Source organism: Phalaenopsis equestris, unplaced genomic scaffold (genome assembly GCF_001263595.1).
Source record: "Phalaenopsis equestris unplaced genomic scaffold, ASM126359v1 Scaffold000347, whole genome shotgun sequence".
Lineage (NCBI taxonomy): Eukaryota > Viridiplantae > Streptophyta > Magnoliopsida > Asparagales > Orchidaceae > Phalaenopsis > Phalaenopsis equestris.
In genome coordinates this window covers 1,795,388-1,808,438 of record NW_018164789.1, presented here as the reverse complement: position 1 = coordinate 1,808,438, position 13,051 = coordinate 1,795,388, and the positions used below count along the sequence as shown (strand labels likewise).

Here is a 13,051-nt window from a genome sequence, read left to right as displayed (position 1 = left end):
TATATATATATATATATATATATATACTTATATATGAGGCGAGATATTTTGCTTTAATTTATATTAAAATAGGTTTGAAATTTATTAAAGCTGGCTTGAAATTGATGTAATAAATATATTTTTTTTCCATATAATTCCTTATAAGTGGAATTTTCGCATTTATCTTTATTATTATATCAACCATGCTTATTCTATATATTTTTAATTCATGAACAATTTTTTTAAATGTTAACAAAAAAAAAATTAACTATTTTCTATAATAATTGAATGAGAGTTATCTATAATTGAGTTGACTGATCATCACAAAATATATTTTTTCCATTGTGATAACTATTTTAAGAATGATTTTTTTTCTATCCTATAAATAAAATATTAAGGGTATTTATATACATGTTATAATATTCTTATATTTTTATATGTCTCACATCCAAACTTCAATAATACTTTAATCATTAAAAAAAATTGTGTGAAGACGGGCTCATGAAGACATAGCAATTATTTAATATCTTAATATTATATAAAAAATCAGAGCATACACATATAATATAAATAATAGTTAAGAGAGACCATAATTTTCTATGAGAAAAACTTGAAAGTGGAAAAAATCAAGCTAGCCTAATCAAAATCATATAATATAAGCTTGTGAGTATAAATAGAGACTATTGTCTCACCGATGTGAAGGGTTAATAAAGGCCCTCTAAGTGTGTTTTCCATATATAGATGAATTTGACGTAGAATAGATGGGAACGATTACTACAGAGATTGATTGCTAAAACTTCGGTACGTTGACTTCAGGGTGTGTTATTGCACAATATTCAGTGGACACTACGTGCTTCGTTATTTCACAATATACGTCGTTAATTTGTGTGGGACTTCGTTGCACAGTACATCGTTACTCTGCATGAAATACATCACTACTTCGTAGGGCCCACCAATTGGAATGAACAGGGGGGTCGAAGATAGTGGATGGCTGCCGACGAGCAGTGGTCGATAGCTATGGGGGTGATCCTCGGGTCTTTGAATCCAAAACAACTCTCAAATTCCACTCCTCCTCCAAGTCCAGGTTTCTCTCTAACTCTTGGGTTCCTTTTATAAAGTGAGTGTGACTCTATTTATAGAGTTTGAAAGTGACATCCTATGCAAATAAGACAAAAATTTGGATTGCTCTATCGAATGCCCCATAATAATTCACTTGATTTGATAGTGTTTTTATGGACATTTGATTACTTTGAAAATGTTGATTTTGAGTGATATTGGACTCTTTGGAATCATCTTATCAAGACGCTCCATTTGATAATAAGCTTGTCGGATTTGAAATTCATTTGATTCTTCAACTTACCACTGAAAACTTCCAAAAATAGTTTAATGGATTGATTTTGACTTGATTTGATTGGATCAGTTTGGGTGTTCTTTGGTTCATCTCATCAATCTCTTCAATTTGACTGTATGTTGACTGAAATCGAAATCCCGAACGACTTTTAATTTGAGTTTGAATGTTCTTTGTTTAGAAAATACTTAAAAATTCTTACTATTCACATTAAATGATAAAAATTTACTGATGATGTATCAATAACGAATAATACATTTTCTTATTAATGAAGCATGCGTTTTCATTTGTAAGATTTGATGCAATTTACTCCAAAATATTATTCAGCAAAACATCAATATTAGACGTTAAATATATAAATGCATAAGAATTAAAATGCATAAATAAAAACTTGGGTAAATTTATCCTATACAGACTTGATACGAATTTATTTATCTAATTTGTTAACTATAAGAAAAACATAAAACATCACTACCGTACACTCAAATATTTCATGAAATTTAAAATAATTAAATTGAGCAAGAAGAATAAAATTATGGAACTTTATAGATTCATAAAAAACATTCTCTAGGTTAATTATTAAATCAACAGTCATAATGAACTCATAAAAAATTATGCCAAGTTCATGAAAATCATTATATTCTCTCAAATCATACTGTACTGGTCATCACGAGCGTCAAAAATTGACTTGAAATGCCAACTCAATTTGATCTTGACTCGAAATATTTTTTGAGTTGACCCAATTTATTTTTAGTTTGGGTCATGGTTAAGAAAGTTGATAAGTTTAATGTTTTTGAATCATGTTCGGGTTGGCATGCCAACTTGAAATTAAACTAAAACTAACTCACTTGTTGAAATTAACTCGAAATTTATCTGCAGACCTAAAATTAAACCGATATTGACTCAAAATAAACTAAAATATAACACAAATAGCTTTTATACTAATGTAAAATGGGTTATACTGGCTTATGCAAAGTTTTGTTTGCCAAATATTAAAGCGCACTTCCCAAAGTCTTAAGTGTATTATTCATTGAAGGCTAATGTGCAATTGTCAAAGGTCAAAATTTACTCTTCCCAACTAAAGTACACTCATTAAAAGCAGAACTGCCACCATCATAGGTGAAGATGTACTCACCATGACTAATTTAATATTCATGTTAGGTTCAGATCAAGTAGTTTTATATAAAATCAATTTTCGGGCGAGCCTTCAACTCAAACTGTGAATTTGATTTGACAATCTAAGAAATATTCCAGGCATCACATGCCACAACCTCCATTGTTACCGCTTGACACGTATGCATCTCCCACCACCTACCGCCACATAAAAAATGCGACTATCAATTACTGGCCACCAATCATCACCTATAGTTATTGCAACCAATCGACCTTATCATTAGACAACAATTGTAATGTTTTACATTAACTTTAGTTTGTTCAAGTTAATTCAAACCAAACAAAAAGAGCTTTACTCTCAAATTTACTTTACACCATTTTCTCGGAAAAAAAAAAACAAATATTTTACATCAATTAAATAACTCTAAAATATTAGAATTATTTGAAATATATAATGCTTTCCAAAAGGAATATTTATTCGGCTCTTAATCGGCCGTCGCGGCGACCGGATCCGTAAGGCGAAGAAACATTTTACCGCAAGAGGCGACGAGGTTGACGATGGGGCTCTTGAAGATCCCGTTCTTACTGATCTCGCTCGCCGCTTTCTCATCCACTCCAGCAGCCGCGCTAAAAAAACGAGGTAAGACGGGGATCGAAGTATTTTGGTAAATAGCTCCACATTGATCTACTCGATTCTTCGCCGTCCGACACATTTCGTTCGAAAAAGTTATTTTTAGGGTTTGCAAGTTATATGTGATTTAGTTGAATGCGAGTTTCGAATAGGAATCGTTATAAAGGCTCAAATTCGATGCCGATGCCTATTTGTTCTGTAGTTGTTTGCTCTATAGTTGTTTGCCAATGCTTCATTCTCGTTAAAATGGTTTAACAGACGGATTAATAGATTCAATGAATTGTTTGGAGATAGTTAGTGTGAAAACGCGGCTAAGATGCTAACTCAATGTAGAACATAAGAGCAGAGCCTAGCGGTAAATTGAAATTTATCTGAAGAATATGATTGAGAAAATCCTGATTTGATGGTTGACAGGGGGTTATTGACATAAATGTTACTAATTTTACTTAGAATTGTAAATCATGCTGAAATTTTTAAATAAGGAGTATGAGACTGTGATTTGTATCTTTTGCCAACTCATGATTGCCGGCCAGCTCGAGGGTGCTTCTTGTTATGCGAGGGAAGAGATTATGTATGGATCTTATACGTTTGCTCTTCTTTTTTCTTAACTTATATCTGCACTTGATCTTTATCTTGAAAGGAATTTACTGCCCTACAATACAGGTTAGCAGCGAAAACAGAGAGAGAAATACAGGGAGAATAATGCGTTGATTCACTCAGGTAAAGTGATGCTAAAAAAAGCATACGGGTACAGTAACAGTAAAGGTAATTACAGACAACTAAAGATATCAGAGATCAGAATGAATGGCTGAGATGAGCTGAGGTGGTTTCTACTGTACGTTAAAGATGACACCAGGTCAAGTAATGTGGTAAGTTATGCTACAAGTGTATTCTTATCACCCCCACATGCTAACGGATGGATCGCTGATAGTTAGCTTGTTTCGAAGCTTGTAGTAGCAAGGTGTACGCAATGTATTGGTGAAAATGTCAGCAGGTTGAAGGTTGATCATCAGTTGGTATATACTTGAGAACAAGCTCCTTGGAAATGATATGTTCCCAAATGAAATAATAGTCAATCTCAACGTGCTTGGTTCTGGTGTGGAAAACTGGATTATGCGCTAGAGCCATAGCTGAAGTGCTGCCACAATGAATACGAGACGGAGAGATTGTGGAAATGTGAAAATCATGTAACAATTGTCGTAACCAAATGAGATTAGTGGCTGTAGAAGATAGGGCTCTGTATTCAGCTTCAACTGAGGAGCGTGCCACTATTGGTTGTTTCTTGAAACATCAAGAAATAAGGTTGGGCGCAGTATCCAGTAACAAAACCATGATCATGAGTGTCACTAGCCCAGCTGGAGTCTGAATAGGCATGTAGAGTAATAGTTCAAACTTCAAGTGGAAGGCGAAGTGTAAGAGTTCCTTTAATATACCGAAGTAGTCTTTTTAACAGTTGAAAATGAATGGATAGAGGATGATGTAGATGCTTGGATTGGTTGTTAACCACAAACAAAATGTCTAGCCTTCTGTTAGTGAGGTACTGGAGCGATCTGACCAAGTGACAGAAGTGAGTTGGATAAGAAAAAAGTTGTTGGGAGTCGCTTTTTACCTTGGACGAAACAAAAAATGGATTCGGTTGAGGTTTACAGTCAATCATACTCGCTTTATGTTGGATGTTATTAGCATAGGTAGTTTGGGATAGGTGAAACCCATTTGCGGTGTGCTGCATTTGAATGCCGGGGGAGGTGGGAATCGGGTAGATATGTTGCTCCTATTGCAGATATGTTGTCAACTAGTGTTTTGATCTGAGTTAGGCATTGTACCATAGTGAAGTTCTACATAGATACATTATGATGTTTATTCTTCAGCTGGATTACTTTAGATCTGTTGTTATCTTGCAACCTCTTCTAAAGAGTAGTCCAAATTTGAAAGCAACTATCAAGAGTGACCACATACGGAAGGATAGTAGGAGAGATTGTTGAGGAGATGGATGCAACGAGGTTTTTATCAACCAAAGTCAGGCGATGGTCGCTATGTAGATCCATCAAGAAAGTCGAACTAGCCATTTGCTTTAACTATTTTGAGGATTTGGACCGCTAGGTAGGGTAGTTGTTGGTGGAGAGTGAGGTAGTAACCACAATTTTTATATTAGTCATGAGAAATTTTAGGGATCGAGGGATCACCACATTTGTGAGGGAGAGGGACGCTATAGCTTCTTGGAGTTGAGAAGTGACCGAGTCTTCCATCAAAGTACCGCAAAAGCTCTGATACCATGAAAGGACTTTACTGCCCTGCAATACAGGTTAGTAGCGAAAACACAGAGAGAAGAACAGGGTGGAAAATGCATTGATTCACTCAGGTAAAGTGATGCTCAAAAAAGCATACGAGTACAATAACGGTAATGGTAATTATAGACAACTAAAGATATCAGAGATCAGAATGAATGGCTGAGGTGAGCTGAGGTAGTTTTTACTGTGCGGTAAAGATGACACTATGTAAAGTACCGTGGTAAGTTATATTGTAGGTGTATTCTTATGATATCTAACATAAATTATTTCTTTTCATACAATGCATTGTATGTTAGATGGCATTCTATGTTCTTCTGTCATTGAATTTTCCTTTCTCTTACCATGTGTTTGTTCTTCATATAATTTATTTTGATTTTTTTTTGGTATTGAGTTTTTCTTTCTGTTTTAGGCTTCCAGGAAATGGATGGTACACTATTTAGCTGGCTGTTACACAAGGACTCCCAACCTCAAAAAGTGTATGTTTTTTCTGGGAGTGCTGTCTCTTGTGATTCATTTATCCTGTTCTATCTCTCTCTCTTTTTTTTTTTTTTAAAAAGGAAGATTTACATACACACCACTCATTTCTTATGTATTTACATTTCTAACACCTAAACTTCAATTGTTACATACAAACAACCTTATGTTTGTATGAAAAGGTATATTTCATTTTTAAAAAGTTAAAATAGGGGTATTTCTGATGTGTTATGAAACATTTGGCTGTTATGAATGTAAAAAATAAAGTTTAGGTGTTATATATGTAAATATATAAGAATTGGGTGGTACGTATGTAATTGTCCCAAACAAATGTTAATGGCTTTGATCACCTGCTTTTTACGTGGTTCGCAGGGAGTCTCTCTCTCAGGGATACATGAGTAATGTCGACCTTAAAGAGGCTATCATAGAAATTGGTCAAAGATGCCATCATATCTCCAATATTTATAGGTATTCTTACTTTAAATTGGTGGTTATTTATTTATTTATTATTTGGTTGGAACTTCATTGGGGGTTAGAACAGCTAGTTTTATCCATGTGAAGGCCACTATTGATCTAATGTTTATGTTTCTTTAGCAATCTGTTGTTCTACTAGATATTGAATCAGTTTGCATGAGCTTCATATGGTTGTTTCATAATTCAAGATCGCAGTCCACAAAAAACTGAATTACAATACAATGTTTTTCATGAATTCTTCTAATTTAGCTGACATTGTTTTGGTTCTCTCTTTGAGTGGTTCCTGATCTTGTCTTCCAGCATTGGGAAGAGCGTGAAGGGATTTCCGCTGGTAAAATTTCAATATCCATATGGATGAATAAAGCTGATTTCCTTGATTTTGCAATGTTGAAACTATTCTTGGTCATTTATTGATTTATATTTTGTTATTATCTCTTGCAGCTAGTAATAGAATTATCTGACAAACCGGGCCAGGAAGAAGCTGAGCCTGCATTCAAAGTTAGTGACATATTTGACTCTTTTGTTGAAATTATTGACTTATGTGTTTGCATTTCATTTTCTCTCGAAGTCATTATAAAAACAATAATTTCTAACTTTTAACTAAGTTTCGGCCCATTCATTACTTATTTTTTTGTTGACTATTTGTAACCTTCATGTATACATGCATCCTTCACCTATTAATGTGAAAGTAGTAAATTGAGTTTCTACATGTAATTCAAGTTCTTTAATGAAGCAAGTTGGCACAGGTTAAATGTTTAGGTGTCCACAACCTCCATATAAAGATTTGAAATAAGAAACAAACTTCATGGTAAGTGGAAGCAAATTGCAGATATCAAGTAGTCTCATGCTTTGTAGTTTGCGGTAGTCTTGTGCACTTATATGGCCTATAGTATTTCAAGTTTTTGGAACTTTAATTTGATATGCTTAAGCAGGCAATTACTTTAGCGCTTAAATCACTATTTCCTTTCGCGTTATTAATCCATGAGATTTTTATTTCGTATGGTGGCTTTAATTTGTGAGATCCTGGTTTCTTCCTTGAAATTATTGTATGAGAAATTGATTTTCTTCTCTGGTTTAAATCCAGTTTAACACTCCTCAAGCTTGGATACAATGGTTTGAAACATAATGCTTTTTAATCTCCATGTAACACATTTGCTAGCTATCGAACATAGGGTGTGCAGTCGAGCCGCTGTCTGTCTTTTGTCAATGAAGTCTCCTCTTATGCTTCGTTCAATTGTGTTGCATTGGTCATAAGCTATGCTGATTGTTCTAACAAATTCTCATTGGACCATCTAAATCTTCAAATTCTCCCGAGTGGTTTTTACCATAATAATTTATAAGCACTCTATTTCATTATTTTAACTTTTCTCAAACACTCGATATTGTTTTCACATTTTGCTTCATAATTTTTCTTGTTACAAAGTTCCCGCCTAGAAAATGCAATATTCATTTTCTATCCATGATAAATCCAATGTAATCGACATTTATATGTGCCATAAGTATTCCATTCCCTGGTGCTTCTTTTATGCACTACAATACTTGATATGCAGCTTGCATGTGGATTTTCTACGAGGCTGCTTATCATACCAATAACATAAGCCATACACGGGCTTTTGTGGGAGAAATAAATTAGCCTTTCCACCATGTGTTGATACATCTGACTATCCACTGGAACCTTCTCCTTAGCTTCAGTAAGCATGTGATCAAGATCTATATTGTTGTACTTGTTAGTTGACCTGCTAATTTTCTTGTTTCTTGTAAGAGTACATTGACATAATTTTGTTGGAAGATAAATTTCTCTTTTGGGGTGTGCGAATTATTCTGGTAGGCAGGACTTCAATCTTGACAAAATATTGCCTCTAAATATTCCTTATTTAAGCACATGTTATGAATGCACAAAGGAGTTTTTTTGAACAATTCATTTTTTGGTATCAGAGCCTAACCCTAGCCGACGCTAGGGATCGGCTTACATAGACCCGCAACTCAACTCACTGGAGAAGCCAACGACTTAGCGGGAGCTGCGATGTCAACGTGTGAATCGTGATTGTATTAGAGTGAAGGTAACAACGGGATCACGATTGCAATCACTATACAGTTCCGACTCGCGTATCGCTGGAGATGCCAACGACATAGAGGGAGCTACGATGTTGACACATGAACCCTCAATGATTGCGGTACAAACACGATTAGAGGGAAGGCAACAATGGGGTTAGTGTGAACCACCATGATACATTCACAATTATCGCTAACCTTGGAGGACACGACGTGATGACACACTCAAGATGCGATCACTGATGTGATCGCAACGTACAAACGCCAATGATCAAATTCATATGTTTTCCATGTGATATAGACTTGGATCCTTGCGATTGAGGATGTCAGGAGACGAAGATAGTGTGAGAGGTAAATGATTGGAGCTTCTAGGGAATATAGATCCTGAAGTTCTGAAGTTTTTGGTCGAGCTCATCCAGGTAGGTAACGTCTTGATCGGTGCCGCTACCTCAACACTTGTTCCGATGTTGGTGAAACTAGATCTCCCTCTTGTGGATCTGAAACATAACGGACCAACCACATATCTAAGTTGGTCACGTTAGATCAAGGTTGCTTTAGTAGGGAAAAGAGTTGAGGGATATCTGAAGGGGTCGGGCCAAAAGTGACAGTGCTGAGGGGATAAGCAGAGGACCACACACCGAATTTACACTTGACTAATCAACTTGATGGCTCTGTCAATTGCATCCTTAATATATAAAATTTTAAAGGTGAGGAACATCTGGGCATATAGCTGAAGATGATTTATGCTGAGACTGAGAACCACATGAGAGTATTCCAGATTTAACGTGATATAGAGACGATGATTCATGGTGATAGATCAATTTGGGAATTTTCCATAAAACTGGAGCCGCTGTTTGCAGATCCTAATCATTTCTCATGGATGTCGATCTTTGGCAATTCAGAGTGCAAGATAGAGGAGATTTTTGTACAGATAAAAACTATGCAGTTTTTGGTTCATCTGAACCTTACTTTTGATCAGAGGAGAGGAGATCTATACTCATAACTTAGACGACTATTCCTTCATTGGATGAGCCCATTACTGCGATGATATAGGAGTGTCGCATGAAGCTACACTCTAAGCTAAGTGGACTTCTGGGTGCGCTATCAGCTTTGACTGCCTCGAGCTCAGACATGATATGTGTTCAGGAAAAGACTCACAAGTGATACAATTGTGGTGAAGTCGGGCATCTGAGCAAGACCTGTCTCGGGCCACCAAAGGAGAGAGAGACAAGTGAACGTGGGAGACCGTGGTAGTTAAAAAGGGTTGAAAAGGGTTCTATCAAACAAATCTGATGGTAGCAGAGGAGGAAGAGACATGTATGGTTACCAATGAGGATTATGAGTGTATGGAGTTGTTGAAGAGGAAACAGAAAGTAGCAGGAGATAAGGCTGATGATGCTTCCAACTAGTCATCATTGAAGGGTAACATTGTCACTTATGCTTACTCTGACAAAGGTATTTTTGATACACATGCTTTTGCCTCTATTTTCATCATAAGATCATCATAATGAATAATAGATTCTGGTGCATCACGACATGTGACATATATTGCTAGAGTGTTTTATTCTTATACTCCTCTAGCAGTACTAGAGAGCATCCAAATTGCTATTGGTACAGCACAACCTGTATTTGGTAAGGGTACATGTCAGTCAACTTTTTGATGATTTGAAAATATTGAATATGAAAATAATTTTTGAAATTTAATTCAATATAAGAGATATATAGTTTGGGTTTTGAGAGTAGTATATTTTAGTTTTAAAAAAAAAGAGACCAAATGGATCTCATTCGTCCAATAATTTGCATAATCACATTTCCGAAAGATAAGTGTAGATCTCGGCGATAGACCCAATCCTGCGAACTAAGAGATTTGTGATATCCTTTTGAACCTTTTATGTGTGACCGACAAGTTCCCCTATCTAATACAAAGATTAAATAAAATTTATTTTACCTGGGTTCCAAGTTCCCTATAGAGTCAAACCTCTATAGTTAATCCTCTATAGTTAATCTCTATAGTTAATTACATCTCAAATGATTGAGGTTACTTGTGAAAACTCTCGATAATGATCAGAGATACTAGTCTTCAAGATTTCAAAGTTTAGGTTTTCACGGTAAGACATGGAAAAACAAGTGAAAGTGACTCAAATTGGAACAATTATTTTTAAGAGCCAAAAGAAGGAAAGGTAGGGGATGTCACAGATCCTGAGGAGAAACCTCGGTGACTTCCCAAACTATTCTAATGTGTGGCTGAGTTTTGTAGACGATGTTATTTAGGTAGTATTTAATCCTGCCAATTCCTGCCAATTTTATTATTTGAGACTTATATTTGCATAATATCCGATTATGTAAATAACCCGCAAAGATAAGAGAGTTTACGTCGTAACAAACAATAATCTCAGAACCTAAAGCAAATTAGGACTTATACTGCACAATATTGTTGCACAGGTGCCTAAAGAGGGTATGAGGATTTACGCCGCGCTAGGCGAGCTACTTCGAAGTCCTAGGGGTTGCTATTTAGACCAAGGAGAGAGTTTAACTGATGTAGACTTGTTTTGCTGTTGTAGAATGACGACCACCTCCACCTGTAGTCCGCTCCAAACTCCATGTCGCGCTGCCCATGAAGTTGCTCCAAATTCCTTGTCGACACGATAGCTCCAGAGTTTAAGTGTTTGAGATTGGTGATTTATGTTTCACAGTTTTGGTGTCAATATTTGGTTTTGTTTTATTTCGGTTTTTGTTTTACATGCAAAAAAAACAAATTGCAAGTAAATAAAAGGTGCTTTGAGAAGTAAAATGCGGTAAAGTAAAATGCTGTAGATAAAATGTAAAAGTGCACTTGAGCATCTGTTGCTATTGCGTGATTAATATTACGAGCATAATATGACTTGCGATAGATTTAAATAAACTTGCAAGAAAAATAAACAAGACCAGAAAACCCAACACGAAAGTCAGAAAAATGAGTCGTAAAAATCACGAGCAAAAGAAACACTTAGCCACATATGAAAGACCAGGACTGGGTGTAAGCCGTTGGTAAAAGTGGGGGCTCAGAGTTGGATTGTGTGCTTCTTGATTTTGAACAAGAGTTACCAATCCGACAATCTACAGAAGTCAGTTCTTAATCTCAACCCAAGTGACTAGCCGTTGACCTTAATAAATTTTCGTAGAAAAATTCTTTTATTTTCATGCAGAAGTTATTGTTTAAGTCTTTTTTATGCAGAGTTCTTTTTAGCATGCAAAAGAAATTCTTATTTTATTTTTATAAATATTTTGTAAAGTATAAATATTTTGTAAAGTCGTATATAAATATTTTGTAAAGTCGTATAGTCCACAAACTAGCCACTCTAATCGTGCTAGAACTACTGACAACCTAAGAGGGGCAACGGCAACGATCTCACGAAGAATCGAGGAATAGTATCATGGATCTTTCCCTCTCCCTTATTGAAGATCCTTAAGGTAGGATATATTATTCTAATAATCTCACTTAGTATCCCTTATTTAAGCACACACAAACAATGTCGTCATTGCTCACGCCACCTAGACTATAGACTTATCCTAGTCCGATGATCTATATGTGGTGTTAACAAATTTTCCCAATTACCAGGAGAATTTGAGCGTAATATCCGAGCTCAAATCCCGATGCATTGGGTTTCACTGTAGGTTAAGTCATTATGAGAATTTCACTGTTAATTTAATTAAGGATGCATGAACTACGCCTCGGTGCATCTTTATGTCTAGTTGTCTTAATCAGTTTGTGAATCAGGGTCAAGTGCTAAGTTTCATTATTTATTTGAAAATTAGGTGGATGAACGTTCACTTAGGGTGTGCTCCTAAAAAATATAGGAAACCTACACTGAGAATTAGGTGGATGTACTCTCACCTAGGGTGTGCTCTTAAAATCTATGAAGCCTATTCTTTAACTTGTGTTTAAAGTGATTTAAGTCATTCTACCCTCAATTAAGTGTTTTCCAACTAATTTTCAGTATTTCTAAGTGTTTTTCAAGTAATTAAATCAGAAATTTCTATTTTTTTTTACTTAACCATTTAACAAAAGTACCAAAACAAACGAAATAAAAATGTTGATTCACTTTTAAAACTAATAAATCAAAAGAGGAAATAACAAGTGAATCAACCTAAAAAAGTTTAAAATCTTTTAACCGTAATTAAATAGACTCTCGAGAAGATTGCTTAAGTTTGTTCCAAGACAGTGCACAAAATCAGCCCGAATCGACACATAAAGTGACTCCAAAACAACGATCAAAATCAGCCCAAACCAGCTCCTATAGTGACTCCAAAACAACGATCAAAAGCAGCCCAAACCAGCGCCTATAGTGACTCCAAAACAACGATCAAAATCAGCCCAAACCAGCACCTATAGTGACTCCAAAACAGTGCCCAAAATCAGCTCAAATTGGCACCTAAAGTCGCTCCAAAACAGTGCATAAAATCAGACCTTAAATTTGTCTCAAAACATTGTGTAAGCCTCTCTAAATCAGCAAGCAAAAACACCCCAAAACAATGTCGAAATTGCTCCAAAATGGTGCCTAAATTATTTCCAAAACAGCATATAAATCCTAAGAATGAAAAGATACATTTCACATTAAGAAATAGAAATACCTCTTACGTAGAATTAAAGATCAGAGTGGTGTAACTATAAAGCTTAGGTTCCACATATGCAGAGAATATAAGCATTGTATG

The 13,051-nt window shown here is 35.4% G+C and overlaps 1 protein-coding gene across 3 annotated transcripts in view; it reads left to right on the top strand.

Annotated features, from left to right (window-relative positions):
- The first annotated feature begins 2,932 nt into the window (after positions 1-2,932).
- Positions 2,933-13,051, top strand: part of LOC110026066 (carboxypeptidase SOL1) — a 42,998-nt gene continuing 32,879 nt past the window's right edge. For all 3 annotated transcript variants that reach the window (XM_020726849.1, XM_020726848.1, XM_020726847.1), the window contains exons 1-5: positions 2,933-3,080; positions 5,769-5,835; positions 6,206-6,301; positions 6,608-6,638; positions 6,749-6,805. In XM_020726849.1, coding sequence (XP_020582508.1) covers positions 2,999-3,080; positions 5,769-5,835; positions 6,206-6,301; positions 6,608-6,638; positions 6,749-6,805 — 333 coding nt within the window. In that variant the 5' untranslated portion in view covers positions 2,933-2,998. The remainder of the gene's footprint in view (positions 3,081-5,768; positions 5,836-6,205; positions 6,302-6,607; positions 6,639-6,748; positions 6,806-13,051) is intronic.